The sequence below is a fragment of the Macrotis lagotis genome, chromosome 3 (genome assembly GCF_037893015.1).
Source record: "Macrotis lagotis isolate mMagLag1 chromosome 3, bilby.v1.9.chrom.fasta, whole genome shotgun sequence".
NCBI lineage: Eukaryota > Metazoa > Chordata > Mammalia > Peramelemorphia > Peramelidae > Macrotis > Macrotis lagotis.
Window position 1 is genome coordinate 273,949,663 of NC_133660.1, and position 19,062 is coordinate 273,968,724.

General features: G+C 42.4%; 1 protein-coding gene across 6 annotated transcripts in view; it reads right to left on the reverse strand.

The window, feature by feature from the left end:
* Nucleotides 1–13,338: 13,338 nt before the first annotated feature.
* DEAF1 (DEAF1 transcription factor) overlaps nucleotides 13,339–19,062 on the reverse strand; it is a 70,319-nt gene continuing 64,595 nt past the window's right edge. For 2 of the 6 annotated variants that reach the window (XM_074230728.1, XM_074230727.1), the window contains exon 13: nucleotides 17,554–19,030. In XM_074230728.1, coding sequence (XP_074086829.1) covers nucleotides 18,902–19,030 — 129 coding nt within the window. In that variant the 3' untranslated portion in view covers nucleotides 17,554–18,901. Of the gene's footprint in view, nucleotides 14,160–15,278; nucleotides 15,530–15,553; nucleotides 15,821–17,553; nucleotides 19,031–19,062 lie in introns of those variants that run through there. The other 4 variants (XR_012477228.1, XM_074230730.1, XM_074230729.1 and 1 more) reach the window with 4 other exon arrangements.

The window sequence follows — 19,062 nt, forward strand, 5'->3', positions numbered from 1 at the left end:
TCCAATTTGACAAGATAGCAACCTTCAAGATTACAAATTTTGTTTGTAATTGTAAAATATAGTTCTCCATATCTTTTCCATGGTAGTCAACTTATGTCTACCCAATTTCTTTCTGTTATATTCACAATTCTCTTCATCTTTCCCCTGTATCACTATGTCCTCCTCCATCTGGTAGGACTGAGACCCTAGAGGAAATCAAAGTACTTTAATAGTCTGCCTGCTCCTGGGGAGGTTGCAGCCCAATCAGGAGGGAACCCAGAACCAGAACCCAGAAAAGGGCTGAGGTTTCCAGAACACTCTGAACAGAGTATTGTGAACTCAGCCTGGAATTAGGATTTAGCGCTGCTATCTCACCCCCAAGGAAGAATCTTTCACAGCTAGATACTTGCAGAATTGGGGATTGGGGCCCAAACTAACAATGTATCTATCACAAGGCAGAAACTTCTTCCAAGGATCTAGTTAGACCTCTGTCTCCTGGAGGTGTGATCCATCCATTCTAGGGACCTTTCTCTAGATTCCAATATTCCCAATACTCCCACACTCATGTTCCCACCTCCACAAGAGTCAATCCATCTCTTCAGAACATTTGTTTCTTTAATCTCCTTTTTTATACCCCTTACACTACACAACTGGGATCAGAACAACTGAAGATAGCCCTGGATGTGAGCCAATCAGGATTAAGAGACTTGCCCAAGGTCACACAGCTAGTAAGTGTCTGAGGTCAGATTTGAACTCAAATCCTCGTGACTTCAGGAATGGTGCTCTCCCCCTGAAATTTCTAGTAGCCACACAGTGTTTTATTTTTCCATATCTTGCCAATGTAGCATGCAAGTTAAAAAAAAAGATGGCTCTTTGTTTTTATGAGAAGTTCAAGTATATTACAGAACCTTTACAGATTCCTGAAAGTCAGCCTAGCCCTCTACTCTTCCTGTTTCATTCTGGATCCAACTCATTGTCCATTTGTCCTATCTGTCTCAGATTTGCATATTAATGAAGATATACAGACTGTATGTCATGGAACACTATTGTTCTTTTAGAAACCAGGAGGGAGAGGAATTCAGGGAAGCCTGGAGGGATTTGCATGAACTGATGCTGAGTGAGATGAGCAGAACCAGAAAAATACTATATATGCTAACAGCACTATGGGGGCAATGACCAACCTGGATGGACTTGCTCATTACATCAGTGCAACAATCAGGGACAATCTGGGGCTCTCTGCAATGGAGAATGCTATCTGTATCCAGAGAAAGAACTGTGGAGTTGGAACAAAGATCAATGACTATGACCTTTAATTTAGAAAAAAAATAACTGATATCTTATTGTCTGATCTTGCTATCTCTTAGTACTTTCTATTTGTTCCTTAAGGATATGATTTGTCTCTCATCACATTCAATTTGGATCGATGTATTCCATGGAAACAATGTAAAGACTAACAGACTGCCTTCTGTGGGGGGTGGGGGAGGGAAGTAAAATCAGGAGAAAAATTGTAAAACTCAAAATAAATAAAACCTTTATTAAAAAATTTTAAAAAGAAAGAAAAAATCTTGGATGTTTCTGAAATTCTGGGTGAGATATATAACTCTTTGGAAGAGAGTCATGAAGATGATGCCCTATCCCCCAAATCAACAAACCACAAGCAGAGTATGGGTGAGGTGCACTCAGCATCTTTAAGCTAATTACTTACAAGGTGATAAAAAAACATGGTTTATTAGAAAATATTGCTTGTGAAGATCCACCTGCTCCCTCCCAAGAAAGTACTTGGTTCTTGGTTGTTGCTAGCTTTTGTTGCCTTAGTGTCAGCAGAGTCTGAAGAGCTTTTCTCACCTTTAATATCTCCCCCTCCTTCAGACACTGTGAATCATTCCCTCCATTTCCTAATAATTGTGTCGCCAAACATGGAACTATGTACACTCAATTCAAACTATCTGGTTTTTTGTCTTTGTTCGCTTTTGTTTCACTGTGATCATACAGGAGACTGTTAGAATGCAAGGGTTTTTCATCGAAAGGATTAAGTTGAAGATGCTGATGTTGTTTTTCAATCACCTCTGAATCTTCATGGCTCCATTGGGGTTTTCTTGACAAAGATATTACAGTGACTTGCCATTCCCTTTTCCAATTCATTTTATAGGTGAGGAAATTGAAGCAAACATGATGAAGAGACTTTGTTTTGTTGTGGTGTTGTTTTGTTTTTTCAAGGTAATTAAGTGACTTGCCTAAGGTCACATAGGTAAATAAGTATTATGTGTCTGAGGCCACATTTGAACTCAGGTCCTCCTGACTCTAGGGCCAGTGCTCTATGCACTGCACCACTTAGCTGTCCCAGGGTGAAGAGACTTTTCCAGGGTCACACAACTATTAAGTATTGAAGGCCAGATTTGACCTCAGGAAAAGAAGCCTGCTTGATTCTAGGTCTGGTGCTGTATCTACTGCACCACCTGTCTGTCCCTGAAAAAGGATAACAAGAAAAATCAAAAAGATTGATCTGTGGATATTTTTATGACAAAATTTTCACCTTTCAGGATAGTGGCACCACTACACTTAACTTTGTCAAGTTTTGATTTTCATATTGATTAATATAAGTGTAATGAACTTAATAATAAATATTTAGTTTCTAGAGCTTCTTTTCACAAGCAGGCTTTGAGTCTAGGAAACAGGTCTAGGAAACAGTAATAATTGGTTTAACTCATGACAAGTTCTGCATTTTTTTTTTTAGGTTTTTGCAAGGCAAAGTGGCTTGCCCAAGGCCACACAGCTAGGTAATTATTAAGCGTCTGAGACTGGTACTCCTGACTCCAGGGCCGGTGCTTTATCCACTGCGACACCTAGCCACCCCCAAGTTCTGCATTTTTTGCAGCACAAGTGGGTCTGTACTAAAACTCTACAATTAACTTAGCCATTCCCACAGGACTTGTGTTATATGGTCTCAAGTCATATTCTTGTGATTTCTTGATCACCAAAACTCTGTGTCCTTGCTCCCATGCTTTTTTAGCATGATGTTTTCAACCATGTCATCAGACTCTTTCACTGAGGATGAACATGGCTTCAAGGTCAGCTACTATACTGATAGTAAATTCTTCAACTGGAAAAGGCTACAAGCCAAGACTAAAGTGGAGGGAGTATTGGTGCATGATCTTCCTTTTGCAGATGATTGTGCCCTCAATGCAGCCTCTGAAGCTGAGATGCAACAAAGTCTGGTTCCATTCTCTGCTGCTTGTGCTCATTTTGGTCTAACAGTTAATTCCTGAAAAAAAAAAAAGATGCTCCATCAGCCAGCACCACAGCATTCAGATGTGGAGTCACTAGTCACAGAAAATGGAGAAGTTTTGAGTCCTGTGGACAAGCTCACTTACCTAGGCAGTTTCCTTTCCAGGGAGGTTCACATTGACAACGAGGTTAACACTTGCATTGCCAGAGTTAGATCAGTATATGGGAGCCTCCAAAAGAAAGGATGGCAGACATTCCCCAATTGACAAATGGTCAAAGGATATGCAAAGGCAATTTATAGCTGAGGAAATCAAAGCAATCCATAGTCATATGAAAAATTGCTCCAAATCATTACTTATCAGAGAAATGCAAATTAAAGCATCTCTGAGATACCACCTCCCACCTCTCAGACTGGCCAATATGACCAGAAAGGACAATGATGACTGTTGGAAGGGATACGGGAAATCTCGGACACTAATGCATTGTTGGTGGAGCTGTGAACTCATCCAAACCTTTCTGGAGAGAAATTTGAAACTACACCCAAAGGGCAACAAAAATGAGCATACCCTTTGACCCAGCAATACCTCTACTGGGTCTATGCCCTGAAGAGATGATAAAAAAAGGGTAAAACATCACTTGTACAAAAATATTCATAGCAGCCCTTTTGTGGTGGCAAACAATTGGAAATTAAGTAAATGTTTGTCAGTTGGGGAATGGCTTAGCAAACTGTGGTCTATGTATGTCATGGAACACTATTGTTTTATTAGAAACCAGGAGGGATGGGAATTCAGAGAAGCCTGGGGGGATTTGCATGAACTGATTCAAGAGGAGCAGAACCAGAAAAACACTGTACACTCTAACAGCAACATGGGGGTGTGATCAACCTTGATGGATTCATTCCATCAGTGCAACAATCAGGGACAATTTGGGGCTGTCTGCAATGGAGAATACCATCTGTTTCTAGAGAAGGAACTGTGGAGTTTGAACAAAGACCAAAGACTATTCCCTTCAATTTAGAAAAAAAAACATCTTATTGTCTGATCTTGCTATCTCTTATATTTTATGTTTCTTCCTTAAGGATATGATTTCTCTCTCATCACACTCAATTTGGATCAAGGTATAACATGGAACAATGTAAAGACTGGCAAATTGCTTCTGGGGGTGGGGAGTAAGATTGGGGGGAAATTGTAAAACTCAAATAAAATCTTTAATAAAACAACAACAAAAAAAGAAAGGATGGCAGAAAAGAGGTATTAGACTGACTACCAGACTAAAGGTCTACAGAGCCATTGTGCTGACCTCATGGCTATGTGCCTGTGAAACCTGAACAGTCCACCAGTGCCATGACAGGAAACTTGAATTGCTTCCATTTAAATTGTCTTAGGAAGATTCTGAAGATCACCTGAGAAGAAGATCCCAGTCAATGAGCTAACCTGCTAAGCATTTAGTTTTTTTTTAATTTTTATTTATTGAAGGCGATGGGGTTTGAGTGATTTGCCCAAAAATCATACAGCTAGGCAATTATTGAGTCTGAGGTCACATTTGAACTCAGGTCCTCCTGACTCCAGGGCTGGGGCTCTATCCATATGCCCAAAGCATTCAGTGGCTACTGAAGAAAGTGTACCTGCAATACACTGGACATCTTGTTAGAATGTCTGCCATACACTGTTTTATGGAGAACTCACACATGGCACGTACTCACAAGGGGTCAGAAGAAGCAATTCTGAGACACTCAGAAGGTCTCAGTGAAGAACTGTAGAATTGCTTGTACAGCTTGGGAGACCCTGGCATAGGACTGCCCAGCATGGCGTGCCCTCATCAGTGAGGGGGCTGCCCTTTATGAGGAGGGAAGAATGGAAGCAGCTCATAGGAAACAAGGCATCCCTAAGTTTAGAGTACCCACCCCAGGGGTTCCCATGGACTGTTGTGCCCAACCTACGGTAGAGCATTCTGGGCTCATATTGATCAGTCACAGTCAGACTCACTGTGACTTGTCTCTAACACAGTAATATCATTTTGATCTTCTCCAGTAACAAAAGACAAGAACTAATTGTTTTTATTGTCCTGCATATTGTTATGGAAAAATCACTCAAGCCCTCAAAATGCATATTCTTCAGCAAGGTAGACAGAGCCCTAAGAAAAAAGAAGTAATCCCAAGATTTTCAAATTCTTGACAAAGTTTTTTTTAATTTACCCTTCACTGCTTCTCTCAAGTTTTTCAAAGTTGTGTTGCTCAAAATCATCACAATCTTGTTTCTTAGTAAGACTTTACAAATTAAATTCTATTCTAAACTTGATTACCATCATTGTCTACTCAGAATTGTCTAGTGCCTTAATGTGTTTTCTAGGCTTTTTTGTAATCCTTGCTATGGAAACAGATTTACATCCAACACGCTCCTGTATAGTTGTTAGGGTTGGTAGTCCAGTTTCTACTGTCCATTTCCATTTTTCATTACCAATTACTTATATTGTTCAGGATTGAGTTGTTTCAATTGTATTCCATATTTTCTCATTTTGATGATGATGATGATGATGATTTCATCTAGCTTTTAAAAAAGTAATTCCTATCTTTTTCTTTGAAAAGTCAGTACCTGATTGTATACAGATAGTTGATTCAGGGATAACTACCACATGAATAGAAGATCTTTATTTATGAGAGGAATATTCTGTCATGTCATCCAATCCCCCTGAAGGATCTTATATTCTTCTTCAGAAACTGTAGCATCCCCCATCTCATAGTTATATGATGTTGCTGGGAAAATGGGCTTTGTTTCTAGGTGAAGCTTGGGATCACTGAAAAAAAGTGCGTCCTTTTCCAAATGCAATTTATCCCACTCTCCGCCTCCTACTGAATTCTGGCTCTAGTTCACTATCCATTCCTGGGGTCTATCTGATGCACCTTCATCCACATGAAGACTGTGAGTCAACATAAATTTTACAAGCCTCGAAGCATTCAGCACCATGTTATCTGCAACAAGAAGAATCTGCAAGACTTCATGTTCTTGGAAAAACAGAAGGTCCTTTGAAGCCGGAGTTATCCCATTATATTGTCTTTGCACCACATCACCTACCACATGACGGTGGCTTGTTGCCCTTTATTCTTGAAGAGGACTGAAATGCCATCATTATGTCAGGGTCAAGCTGCAGTTGTCTGCCTGGGGCTGACCAGACCAATACAAGCATAGAAGACTATCACAAGTTGGGCACAACTAGTTCACATTTGTTTCTAAATTTGTGCATCTTGTGTTTCTGCTTTGGTCACAGAGCACAGCACCTTTTTTTAATGAGGGCACACCATGCTGGATGATCCTTTGCCAGTGTCTCCTATGTCATGTAATCAATTCCATACTTCTTGAGAAACCTTGAAAGTGTCCTTGTATCAATTCTTCTGAGCTCCACATGAATGCATGTGTGAGTTCTCCATAAAATAGTATTTCAGGCAAAGGTTTGGTATTTGTGGCCAGCCCATTGGAGTTGTACTCTTTGTAATAATGTTTGAATGTTTGGCAGTCTAGTTCAGGAAAGGACCTCAGTGTCTGCTATCTTGTCAGGTGATCTTCAGAATCTTCCTAAGAGAATTCTAATTGAAATTATTTGGTTTCCTGGCATTGGACCTATGTACTGTTCAGGTCTCACAGGCATAAAACAATGAAGTCAGCACAATAGTTCTGTAGACCTTCAGTTTGATAATCTAATACCTCTTCTCTTCCATACTTTCCTTCAGAATCTTCCAAACATTGAGCTAGGTTTTTTTTGGGGGGGGCGTTTTTTTTTTGCAAGGCAAATAGGGTTAAGTGGCTTGCCCAAGGCCACACAGCTAGGTCATTATTAAGTGTCTGAGGCCGGATTTGAACTCAGGTACTCCTGACTCCAGGGCTGGTGCTCTATCCACTGTGCCACCTAGCCACCCCAATTGAGCTAGTTCTGACAATTTGTTCATCAACTTTATCATCTATGTGTGTGTCCCTGGAAAGTATACTGATGAGGTAAGTGAACTTATCTATAGCTTCAAAATTTCTCCATTTGCCGTAACTGTTGGTTCCACATATGGATGGTGGTGCTGGCTGGTGGAAAACCTGTATTTTCTTGGTGTCAATTGTTAGGTCAAAATTAGCACAAGCGGCAGAGAATAAATTCATTCTTTGTTGCATCTCAGTTGCACTGAGTGCACAATTACTGGCAAATAAAAAGTCATGCATCAACTCTCCCTCCACATTAATCCTGGCTTGTGGCCTTTTCAAGTTAAATAATTTACCATTAGTGAAGTAGCTGATCTTGATGCTGTGTTCATTCTCATTAAAGGTGTCTAACATTGCTAAAAACATTGTGCCAAAAAGTATGGAGCAAGTATTCCTCCTTTGGTTACTGGAAAGTTCAAGAATACCACAGAAATGTGCCAGCTATCATGGAATTGGAATACAAAACTGATTAATTTTGCAGGGATACCATATTTTGTCTTCATGACTGATTGTATCATAAGCCTTCATCATGACTAATATGGAAATGTTAAACACAATTGTAATGTTTATAATGTTTTTTGGCCTCCATTTTTTTTTAGTTTTTTTTTTTTTGCAAGGCAGTGGGGTTAAGTGGCTTGCCCAAGGCCACACAGCTAGGTAATTATTAAGTGTCTCAAGCCGGACTTGAACTCAGGTACTCCTGACTCCAAGGGCAGCCAGCGCTCTATCCACTGCGCCACCTAGCTGCCCCCTGTCCTTCATTTTGGAAGACGATCATGACATGAGGGAGCTGATGCCATGACAAGCATGTGAAACGAATTTCCTCCAGAGCCATCTGGGTCCAGTAGCCAGATAAGAATCAGGACAACTGGAGATGGGGCAGAGTTAAGTGACTTACCCAAGATCACACAGCTAATAAGCAGCAAGTGTCTGAGGCCACATCTGAACTATTGTCCTCCTGAATTCAAGGCCAGTGCTCTGTCCACTGTGCCACTTAGCTGCCCAAATACAATTTATGAAATTGTTTGTTGCCATGGAAAGATGGGAGGGAAGGGAAGGTGGTAGAAAAATGAACTTATAAGTTTGCAAAAGGATGAATGTTGATAGTTGTCTTTGCATGTGGTTGGAAAAAATAAAAGCTTTATTGGAAAAAAAAAAAGACATTGGTCAAATCTATAATTGTTGTGTTCAGTCCTCTGTTCTGCTCTGGCAGTTTTGGAGTTGTTGGGCAGGAAACACCATAGCAACCATTCATCGGTCATTTCTGAAGCCACATTCCTCTCAGGTGACCATCTTCCAAGTGAAGGATCAATCTATTAAGGAAGATTTTGGCAAGAAATCTTTCCAGAACTAAGGGAGAGACTTCTACCCCCCCCCCCCATTGTCACTATTTACTTTTCCTTTTTATAGATAGACTATGAAGTCATCCTTGAACTTGGGATAGAAGGGATAATCTCCTCTTGCCATATGACAAAGAAAATTTCAGTCAGCTTTTGTATGAACAGTGGGCCTCTTGCCTTGTGATCTCAGTTGGAATGGGATCAGTGTTAGATGTTTTGCCACTAGGGAAGATTCTAATAGCATTCAAAGTCTCTTCTTCTGTTGCAAATTTGGCTAGAAAGGGACTGACTTCAACCTGAGTTACATGGTTAATGACTTTAGTATTGGTTGATGATATTATGGAAGTATTCAGCCAATCTGTCCAGGATCATGTACTCATCACTAATCACTGCTCCACCAGCACTGAGTAGATGAGATGATCCATCCAATTTTAGGTCCTAAGTCTTTAGAGCAACATAAATGCACTTTGGATTGTTACTATCTGCATAAGACTGAGTTTCATCTGCCTTCTTACTGACCCAAGAATCCTGCATCCCTCCTTTTACTTTACTTTTTATGTAGTTAAATGTTGCCTTCTTAGAGATAGGTGAACTATGCTGCTGATAAGCCCTATCAAGTTCTCATTTTTCATTTAGTAACTTTTGTATTTCCTCATCATTTTCATCAATCCAATTATATTGTTTGCAAGTATGTTGGCCCAAATGAGCAATCACAGTGTGATACACAAATCTCTGAAAGCTACCCATTTTTTTTTCCCTGCTCTACTATTGTCAGTCATGTGTTGGTTTAGCTTTCAAAACTGTTCCCCTTAGTGCACTATTCTGTTGACATTCAGTTTTCTGGCAGTTGGTTGTGGAGCCACTGCTTTTGTTGAATGTGCATGTTTAGGAGAGGAGAAGTTTATGATCAGTCCAGCACTCTGCAACACACAGTGCCTTCATACTCTCAACATCCTGTCTCTTCTTACAATCACATATTCAAATTCTTTTTTTAAATTTTTTTGCCACAAGGGTACATTCATGAAGTTTTATTTATTTGGTAAATGAAAGACAGTGTTGGTGACAAGGTCACAAGATGCACAAGTCATCTGTAGTAAGGGACCATTGCTGTCACTGTTTCCAACTCTATTCCTCCCAAAGACTTCCTGCCATGTCTCATAGTCTGAACATACTCTACTATTAAAGTCACCCAGAATTATCAGCTTGTCCTCTTTTGGCACACTGATGATGAAGTCCTCCAGATCTTCACAAAATTTGTTTTTGACCTCATCAAGGTTCATCATGGTGGGACCCTAGGCACTGATAATGATGGCATGGTGCTTACCTGCAAGGGGCAATCACATTGTCCTGAGCCTGTCATTCGCTCATTTTGGTAGGCAAACTAGCCTGCTGACTTAGTTTTGATTGCAAAATGTACACAAGCATCAGGGTAATCCCCTTCACTTCAGTCATTTAAAAAAAATGAGTATCCAGCTCCAACTTCAGTAAGCTGACCCTGTTTCACTCAGGGCTGCTATTTGGATGGGATACCTGCTTAATTTTCTTACAACAAAAGCTGTTCATCCTTCAGGTCTACTGAATTTTGGGTTGCTTATAAGTATGTGCACATTCCAAGTACTGATAGAGTGGAATCATCATCGCTGAAGAAATTTTTGTACTTTTTTTGGTGTTTCAACCACAGAGTGGGATCCTTGCCTACCATGGTAAATCAGGACAGGGATGGGTAAGCAGAGGCTTTTCTGGCCTCTTCACTAGGAAGTGAACAATTTGGTCCTTAAAAAAGATGCTCAGTTACCAAATCCACTGTTGTTTCAATCCAGTGAGAAGGCAACCCACAGGTGTGGGCTACCAGTATGTGGGGTTATAGTAACAGCTCACTTCACCTATCAGCACAGGCCTTTGAGATAAGAGTAAATGGCAAATGGTATGTGTGATATCTTTTGATTTAGGCATAAATTGAATTTTCTTTTTAGGTTTTTGCAAGGCAAATGGGGTTAAGTGGCTTGCCCAAGGCCACACAGCTAGGTAATTATTAAGTGTCTGAGACTGAATTTGAACCCTGGTACTCCTGACTCCAGGGCCCGTGCTTTATCCACTGCGCCACCTAGCTGCCCCCATAAATTGAATTTAAATGAGGCAGAGTTACTTGAAGTCATTGGTTTGACTTTTTCTTCCCAAATATCAAACTCCAGTAGCAAAACGAAAGTCAAGACTATTTGTGATGGCCTGGGATACAGTGGATGTGACTTTTGCATCTTTGATGTCTGACCAAGCTTGAAGCACTCTACAGGCTGCTTCAGCTGCCTTCATGGCTGTCCCAAGTTGAGAAATGTTCCACAAAGTGTTTTTCTCCAAACCAACAATGAAGCTGGCTCTCCAAGGAGAACCTGTGATAGGACTTTTCACAGAGCTTCTGCTTCTTTATTTAAAATGAGGTCATGAAAGGAGAGCACTTTGCAAACCTATGTATGTAATGTCAGCTATTAGTGAGGAATTGATGGATTCTGGCTTTGGGGAGATCTGACTCGACAATATTGTCACAAATCTGTCGTGGTCCTTCAGAAGCAATCTGACTCTGCCATTGGATAAGGATCTCACATTCTGGGTGCCATTTGGGCCTTGCGTGCTTCCCATAAGCCCTCTCCTCTCTCCTCCATCTCCAAGGAACCCTTGCCACCTCCCCCCTGCCCCTAATTCATAGCCATAATTCTAGAGAGGATATCTCTTCTCTTTGATTCCAAGCAAATGACCTCTCAGGTGAATGACCTCTTAGTTGCCATACCTGATGGTCTTTTCTTAGTCATCATTTTAATGCTGACCAACCTCCTCTAAAGAGGAGGATAATTTTCTTTTCTGTATTTCCTGGTTCTCTAACTTGTCTGCTCCTTCTCAATCTCCTCTAGATCACCACCCATATCCAGTCCCCTAAATGAGTCTGTCCCCTAAAGTTCTGTTCTGTTCCCCTTTTGCATCCTCTCCAGCCTCTCCCTCAATGATCCCACCCATTCTCAAGGGTTCAAATGTCATCTACATGCAGATGATTGACATTATTCTCTTCTCTCATGTTCTAGTCCTGTATCATTCTTGGAGGTTGGACACCTCCCAATATGTATGTCAAATTAACATCCAAAATAAGCTCATTTCCTCCCTGCAATCTGGCACTCGTCTAGAACTCTCTATTGTTGCCAAAAGCATCACCTCCGTTCAGAGGACAGGTTTCCCCCGCTCCAAGTCCCCCACAACCCTCCCCTCTCTCTTGTGCCCCATGTTCAGTCTCCCTTCATGGTCAGCACCTTTTAATTACCTCTTGCTCACTCTCTGCTGCAGCCTATTCCCTGGCAGCTGCCAGATCTGACCGTCTCACTGCTCTGAGTCTGGCCTTTAAAGCTCTCCCTTGAACAGCAGACAAGCAGGAAGTGTCATCCAATCATTCCATTATGCAGGCGGGCTGTTGATCCCACTTCCTGCCTCTTGTCTATCAGGTTTAAGAGTCACCTCTTCAATGATTTCTCTCAACACATTCAATTTTGACCAATGAATAGCATGGAAACAATGTAAAGATTATCAGACTGCCTTCTGGGAGGGTGGGGGGGGGAGGGAAGGGAGGGGGAATTATAAAATTCAAAACCTCACAGAAAATGATAGGTAGAAACTACTATTGTATATAATTGGAAATCAAATAAAATATTAATAGAGAAGAGTCACCTCGTGGTGTCTACATGCTCTCCCTGGTCCCAAGTCACTTGTTGCTCTTGTTTGGACTGAATTCAAGGTTTTTTCTATGGTGGTGTTCTGTTTATTTGTTTGTTGTTTGTTTAAATAAAATAAAGGACTACAATTCATTCAGTGTGGAGCATTAGGAAGGCAAGCGAGGGCTGGGAGCCATGAACACTGGACCCCCCCAAAGCCTTCAGGTGGGAAGCCTCCTCTCCCACCCTAGCCCCACCCGGAGGATAAAACACCAAAATGGCTCCCCCTGAGTCTTAAGTACTTCAAATCAATTATAATTTCTGTCTGCCCTCCACTCCCCCCCAATAGACATACATAAGTGAAGGAGCGGATAAACCTTTTGTCAATTGAAGGCGGCTAAGCAAGCCAGGAAGTGTTTTTTTAGCCCTTCCATCATTGCCCTGCCTTCTCCCCAGAAGGCCACTATAAGGGTGGCTGCTTATCCTGGGAAGGCCCTATGGGCAGGGGAAGGGAAAGAAGACTCAGGAGATGTGGGCCAGGTAAAGGAGAAACTTTGCTTTTGTCCCCCACCCTGCTCCAGCTCCAAACAACAGCTGCTTTGAAGCCTGAAGGTCTGGAGGAAGGGAGAAGAGATTGAATAAGGGAAACAGCAGAGCTCCCTCCCACTCTCACTGAGGAGTGCTCCCTTCCTCCAGGCCCAGATCAAAAGGGACAAGGGAATTCACTTTGAAATAGGAACCATAATCTCTTCCCTCCATCCTTGGTGTGGAGCAGAATCCCACTTAGGGCAGTAGAGAGCCCCTGGACCACATCAGAGTGGCCAGGAGTCAGCCCCCTCAGTTGGAATGGGGGGGCAGCTTCCCCTGGGGTGAGGGTGGGGTCCTTATCCCTCCCTCCTCCTCTATGACCTCCACATCCTGTGCTGTCCCGAGCCTGGCAGATGTTCCCTTCTTGTCTTCAAATCTTCAGTTCAATTATCCCCTCCATTAATTCCAAGGTCTTTGTGGACACTGTCTGGCATCCTGTGTTTTAGGTCACAAACTAAAGAGACAGAAGGGACCTTCAAGGTCACATTTTACAGGGAAGGGGATCTAGCCAGCACTATCTTATCTGCCAACATCTTGTCTCCTCAGGAGAATGGAAGACCCTCAAGGGCAGGGGCCATCTAGCCCACAGCAGACACTTAACAAGTGTTTGTGGTGGTGAAGTCTTTTATTTATAGATTATCTAAAAACCACAGTGAGATTTGTCCTGGCCCAAGTTGGGCAGACCAGGCAGCCTTTAGGCGATGCTTCCCGAGTTCCTGGGGCAAAGGCTTCCCGGGATATGCACATGCTCAAAGCCTTTCCAGCCTGGCAGAACCTGTCAGTCTTATGTCCCCTGGGAGGGGCTGCAGAAAGGGGACAGAACACGAGCTGCCCATCCTTGGGTGCATCAGCTGATAAGTCTCCCCCAGAAGACCCAAGGACTCACCAAAGCCTCATGATGGAAGCCACAGGGGATCCCTGCATCCAAGCCTCCTGGCACCTCCGCTAGGGTCCTCTACACACCTAATGGTCCCAAGGCTTCAAGAAGAGAAAATGCCTCAGTTGATCCAACCATGCCCATTTCCTTTAGTAAAAAGGGCCAGCCAGGATGGTCCAGGGACTGTGATGGACTGAGCACAAGAGGAGCACCAAAAGAAGGAAAGGAGGAGAGTCCTTTGAAATGTCCAGGTCCTGTGGCCAGCCCCTGTTCATTCCCATCCCCCTGGTGCAGGGTGGGTGGGAAGGGCTCATGGTATCAGTGGTCTGAGGGGTGGGGCTCACAGCACTGCCCAGCCCTGGTAGGATCTGGGGAGGCTTCACAATGTTGCCATCCTTCACACTGTGACCTTCTGGATCACGCTCTCAGTAACGTGGACTTCATCAGCCTGGACAGTGACTGTGGCTGACTGACCACATATGTGCTGGTGGTCCTTCCAGTCCTGCAAGGAGAGAAAATATAGGGCAAGCTCTTAGAATGTAGCAGGGAAAACAGTGCATCCCATGGGGCAGACTGTGTCAGGTCCAGGCCCTGCACTCTACGAGCTTCCACTCTCTAGGGACCAACATCAAGGCTGAGAGCTTCATCTGTCATCCCAAGGCTCTTGCTCAGGAGCACCTGGCTGAAACCCTGAGCAGGCAGCTAGAGGGAGCCTTGAAGGCAGAGAACATGCCAAGAATGATCAAGGCATAGCTATGTGACCATGGACAACAGGGAAGAGTGTGCACCAGAAGGTGCCACAGTACCCAGAGCACTGAGGCTGGAAATCAGGAGGACCCAAGTACAAATCTGAGCTCAGACATGGTCAGACATGTCAGACCTTGGCATGCGAAGTCACTTCACTTCTGTTTGTCTCAGTTTCCACAGTTGTAATGTAGGTAGAATAGTAGCACCTCCCTCCCTGGGTTGTAGTGACGATCTAATGAGATCATATCTGTAAAGGCAGCTTCTGAAAATGACTGGAGACTGGGAAGAAAGGCCTGTCTCACTAGGCAGAAGGAAGAGAAGAAACTCTCAGATGTACATGGAATCCCTAGCTCGAGTGACGGTCACTGAGGAGAGAGCTAGGAGCTGGACCCTGCCAGCCTCAGCCCCAAGACCAGGCAGAGGGAGAAGAGCGTACAGGACAAATGACCCGGATGGCCACTATGAGGCTTCTGGAAGATAATTTGGCAAAGGGTCTGACCAGGAGCAGGTAGGCAGCTAAGAAGAGAGCTGGCTGAGACAGTCAGAAAAATCCAGAGAAGAGGAAGAAGGGAGGAGGTGGTCAGTAGGCCAAGTGCAGAAGAAAAGTAAAGAAAGAGGAAGCCTGAGGAAAAAGCAATTGATTCAGCAATTTAATTTAATTCTTGCTCATTAAAACCTTAAAGAGAAAAATTTCAAATACAAATGAGATCAGTTAGCAGAGCCTCTCATCCCCTTTGGTCTGGGGAGTTCAGAGCACAATGACCTCTGGTGAAGGAAGCAAAACAAACCAGAAAATGGTTGTAGAATGATGACACACTACAAGGTAAACAGAAGGCACAAAGTTAAATGAGCTAAACACTTGACCTGTACTGACCAACATTCTCCATGAAGAGAAGGTGCCTGGCTCTCCACTCACACAGCACGGGGAGCTGAAAACATTTTATGTGTTGCTTGGCACTGAACTGCTTTTTCTCCCTTCTTTGGCAGAAATTTTGGTAGCTGGGGGGGTGCTACAGTGCCCTGAGTGCTGGGCCTGGAATCAGGGAGACCCAAGTTCAAATCCAGCCTCAGATACTAACTTGGGTGACCCACTGTCACTTCACTTCTGTACCTCAGTTTCCTCATCTGTAAAATAAGAGCAATAATAGCACTGACATCCCAGAAAAGTTTTGAGGGTGAAATATCTTTCAAAGCATTCTGAAAACATGAAAGTACTATTAAATGACAGCAATAATAATAACAATAATGACAACAACTTCTTAATATTATAGTGGACAATAGGATGGCACAGTGGATAGAGTGCTGGGCCTGAAGTCAGGAAGCTTCCTCTTCCCAAGTTCAAATCTGGCCTTAGACACTTCCTAGTGGTGCGATCCTGGGCAGATCACTTCACTCTGTTTGCCTCAGTTTCCTCATCTGTAAAATCAGAAGGAAATGATAAACCACTCCAGTATTTTTTCCAAGAAAACCCACTGAAACAAGTCCATTATTTCAACACAGTTTATGGGCTGGGTGAGGGATACTTCCAAAAATGAAAGCAATGCAGCAGAAGGTCTTAAATAATTAGGGTGGGCAGGATCCTAGGAACTCAGTTTGACAGCTCAGGAAAATGCAAAATGAAATCCTGAAGACACAAGAGAAATAATTCTACTGAAGCAAAGACCTTATCTCAAGAGGCCTTTAAGGATGAGGGTGGGCTTGGCCTGGGGGAAGAATGTAGGGTATTTGGCTTCCACAGAATGTAAGAGGAGACTGTTAGTTTACAAATTATAAATATTACGAAGACTGAGGTCTGCCTGTGGCTGTTGTGCCTAAGTGCAGGTAAGTGAGCGTGAGACAAAAGACATGACCGTGACCAATCTTTGAGCTGAGTGAAGTTCCCTCACTCAACATAAAGCCTCCTTACCCAGGGGGAGGTCAAAAACTAGCTCCAATTAGTCAAGGATTGTACCTGCTTAATGAAGTCCATACGTATTACCATACCCTCCCTTTGTGCTCATCAGTATAATGATCAGCAGAGAAAACATATTAGAGATTGGTGTGGGGTGGGTGTATTGATTAGACTGTAACTCCAACCAATTCTGGCTCAGAGGGGAGGAGAAAGCCTTTCAAGACATTGTTGCAATTCAGGGCTTTTCCAGCTAAGTTGAAACAGCCCTTTTCTTTCTCTTTTTTTGCCCAAGATCACACAGATAAAAAATTATTAAATGTCTGAGGCCACATTTGAACTCAGGTCCTCCTGACTCCAGGGCCAGTGCTCTATCTCTATCCACTGCACCACCTAGTTGCCCCTGAAACAGCCCTTTTCTCCAGAAAAGTTAATTAATAAAAAAGCTATTTTAATCACTTTAGACTGTTTTTATAATTATGAGCCATTTATAACAGTCTGTAAGGGTTGGGGCCAGAAAAAAAGGGAAAAGAGGATGACCTGAGAAGGGCTTGGAAGAGAGGGACAGAGAAGGTGAAGGGGAGAAGGTCCTGCTGCCAACCTTCAACCATAGGGGCTCTGGCACTGAAGAAGGGAAAAGCTGGCTGGTGAAGAACAAGAAGTCAAGATGGCAAGGGCCTGCCCAGACAAGTCAATGACAATGAGGAATCAAAGCTATTTCTATTTCCAGATGCTGGAGAAGAAAGTGAGCTGCTTAACAGTCATAAGGAATTCAATCTAAACTTTTTTTTTAGGTTTTTGCAAGGCAAACAGGGTTAAGTGGCTTGCCCAAGGCCACACAGCTAGGTAATTATTAAGTGTCTCAGACCGGATTTGAACCCAGGTACTCCTGACTCCAAGGCTGGTGCTTTATCCACTATGCCACCTAGCTGCCCCTCAATATAAACTCTTAAAAACTGACATTGTGTATACCAAGATAAGATCAAAATGGATATAGGATTTAGAAATCAAAAAAAAAACAATATTATAAACAAACTTTAAGATCAAGGACTAGTTTACCTGTCAGTTCTATAGAAAGAGGAGCAGTTTATGACTAAGGAAGAGATGGAGAACATCATTAAAAACAAACTAGATGATTTTGATTACATTAAATTAAAAAGCTTTGCATAGACAAAACCACTGTAACCAAGATCAAAAAGAAATGCAGTAAACTGGGGAACAATTTTTACAACTAGTATTTTTGACAAAGGACTCATTTCTAAACTATATAGAGAAATGAGTCCAATTTAAAAAAAAAATAAGCCATTCCCCAATTGACAAATGGTCAAATTTACAGATGAGGAAATCAAAGTGATTCATTGTCATATGAAAAATTGCTCTAAATCATTACTTAGTAGAGAATTGCAAATTAAAGCATCTCTGGAGATACCACCTCACACCTCTCAGACTGGTCAATATGACCAGAAAGGACAATGATCAATGTTGGAAGAGATGTGGGAAATCTGGGACACTAGTGCATTGTTGGTGGAGCTGTGAACTCATCCAACCTTTCTGGAGAGCAATTTGGAATTACGCCCAAAGGACAACAAAAATGGGCATCCCCTTTGATCCAGCAATACCACTACTGGGTCTATACCCTGAAGAGATGATGAAAAAGGGTAAAAAAACCTCACTTGTACAAAAATATTCATAGCAGCCCTGTTTGTGATGGCAAAGAGCTGGAAATCAAGTAAATGTCCTTCAAACTGTGGTCTATGTATGTCCTGGAACACTATTGTTCTATTAGAAACCAGGAGGGATGGGGGATTTCAGGGAAGCCTGGAGGGATCTGCATGAACTGATGCTGAGTGAGATGAGCAGAACCAGAAAAACACTGTATACCCTAACAGCAACATGGGAGTAATGATCAACCTTGAAGGATTCACTCATTCCATCAGTGCAACAATCAGGAACAATTTTGGGCTGTCTGCAAAGGAGAGTTCCATCTGTATCCAGATAAGGAGATGTGGAGTTTGAACAAAGTTCAAGGACTATTCCTTTTAATTTAGGAAAAAACATATCTTATTGTCTGATCTTGTTACCTTTTGGACTTCTTGTCTCTTCTTTAAGGATATGATTTCTCTCATCACACCCAATTTGGATCAAGGTACAACATAGAAACAAAGTAAAGACTGACAGATTGCTTTCCATGGGGGGCTGGGGGGAGGGAAGTAAGATTGGGGGGAAAATTGCAAAACTCAAATAATATCTTTAATAAAAATAAATTTAAAAAAAGAAAGTGTGGGAGAGAAGAGGTATTAGAGTGATTACTAAACTGAAGGTCTACAGAGCTGTTGTGTTGATCTCATTGCTCTATGCTTGTGAAACCTGGATAATCTACCAGCACCATGTCAGCTTCCATTCAAATTGTCTTAGGAAGATTCTGAAGATCACTTGACAGGAGAAGATATCAGACACTGAGGTCCTTTCTTGAGCTAAACTGCCTAGCATTCCAACCTTATTACACAGAGTGCAATTATGATAGACTGGACATGTTGTTTAGGCAATGCACTTACCAAAAAAAAATTTTTTTATGGAGAACTCACACAGGACAAGCACTCACAAGGGGATCAGAAGAAGTGATACTGAGATACCCTGAAGGTCTCATTGAAGACTTTTAGAATTGATTGTATAGTTTGGAAGACATTGGTACTTGACTGCCCAGCATGGCATGCCCTCATCAGTGAGGGGGCTGCACTCTGTGAGGAAGACAGAATTGAAGCAGCTCAAA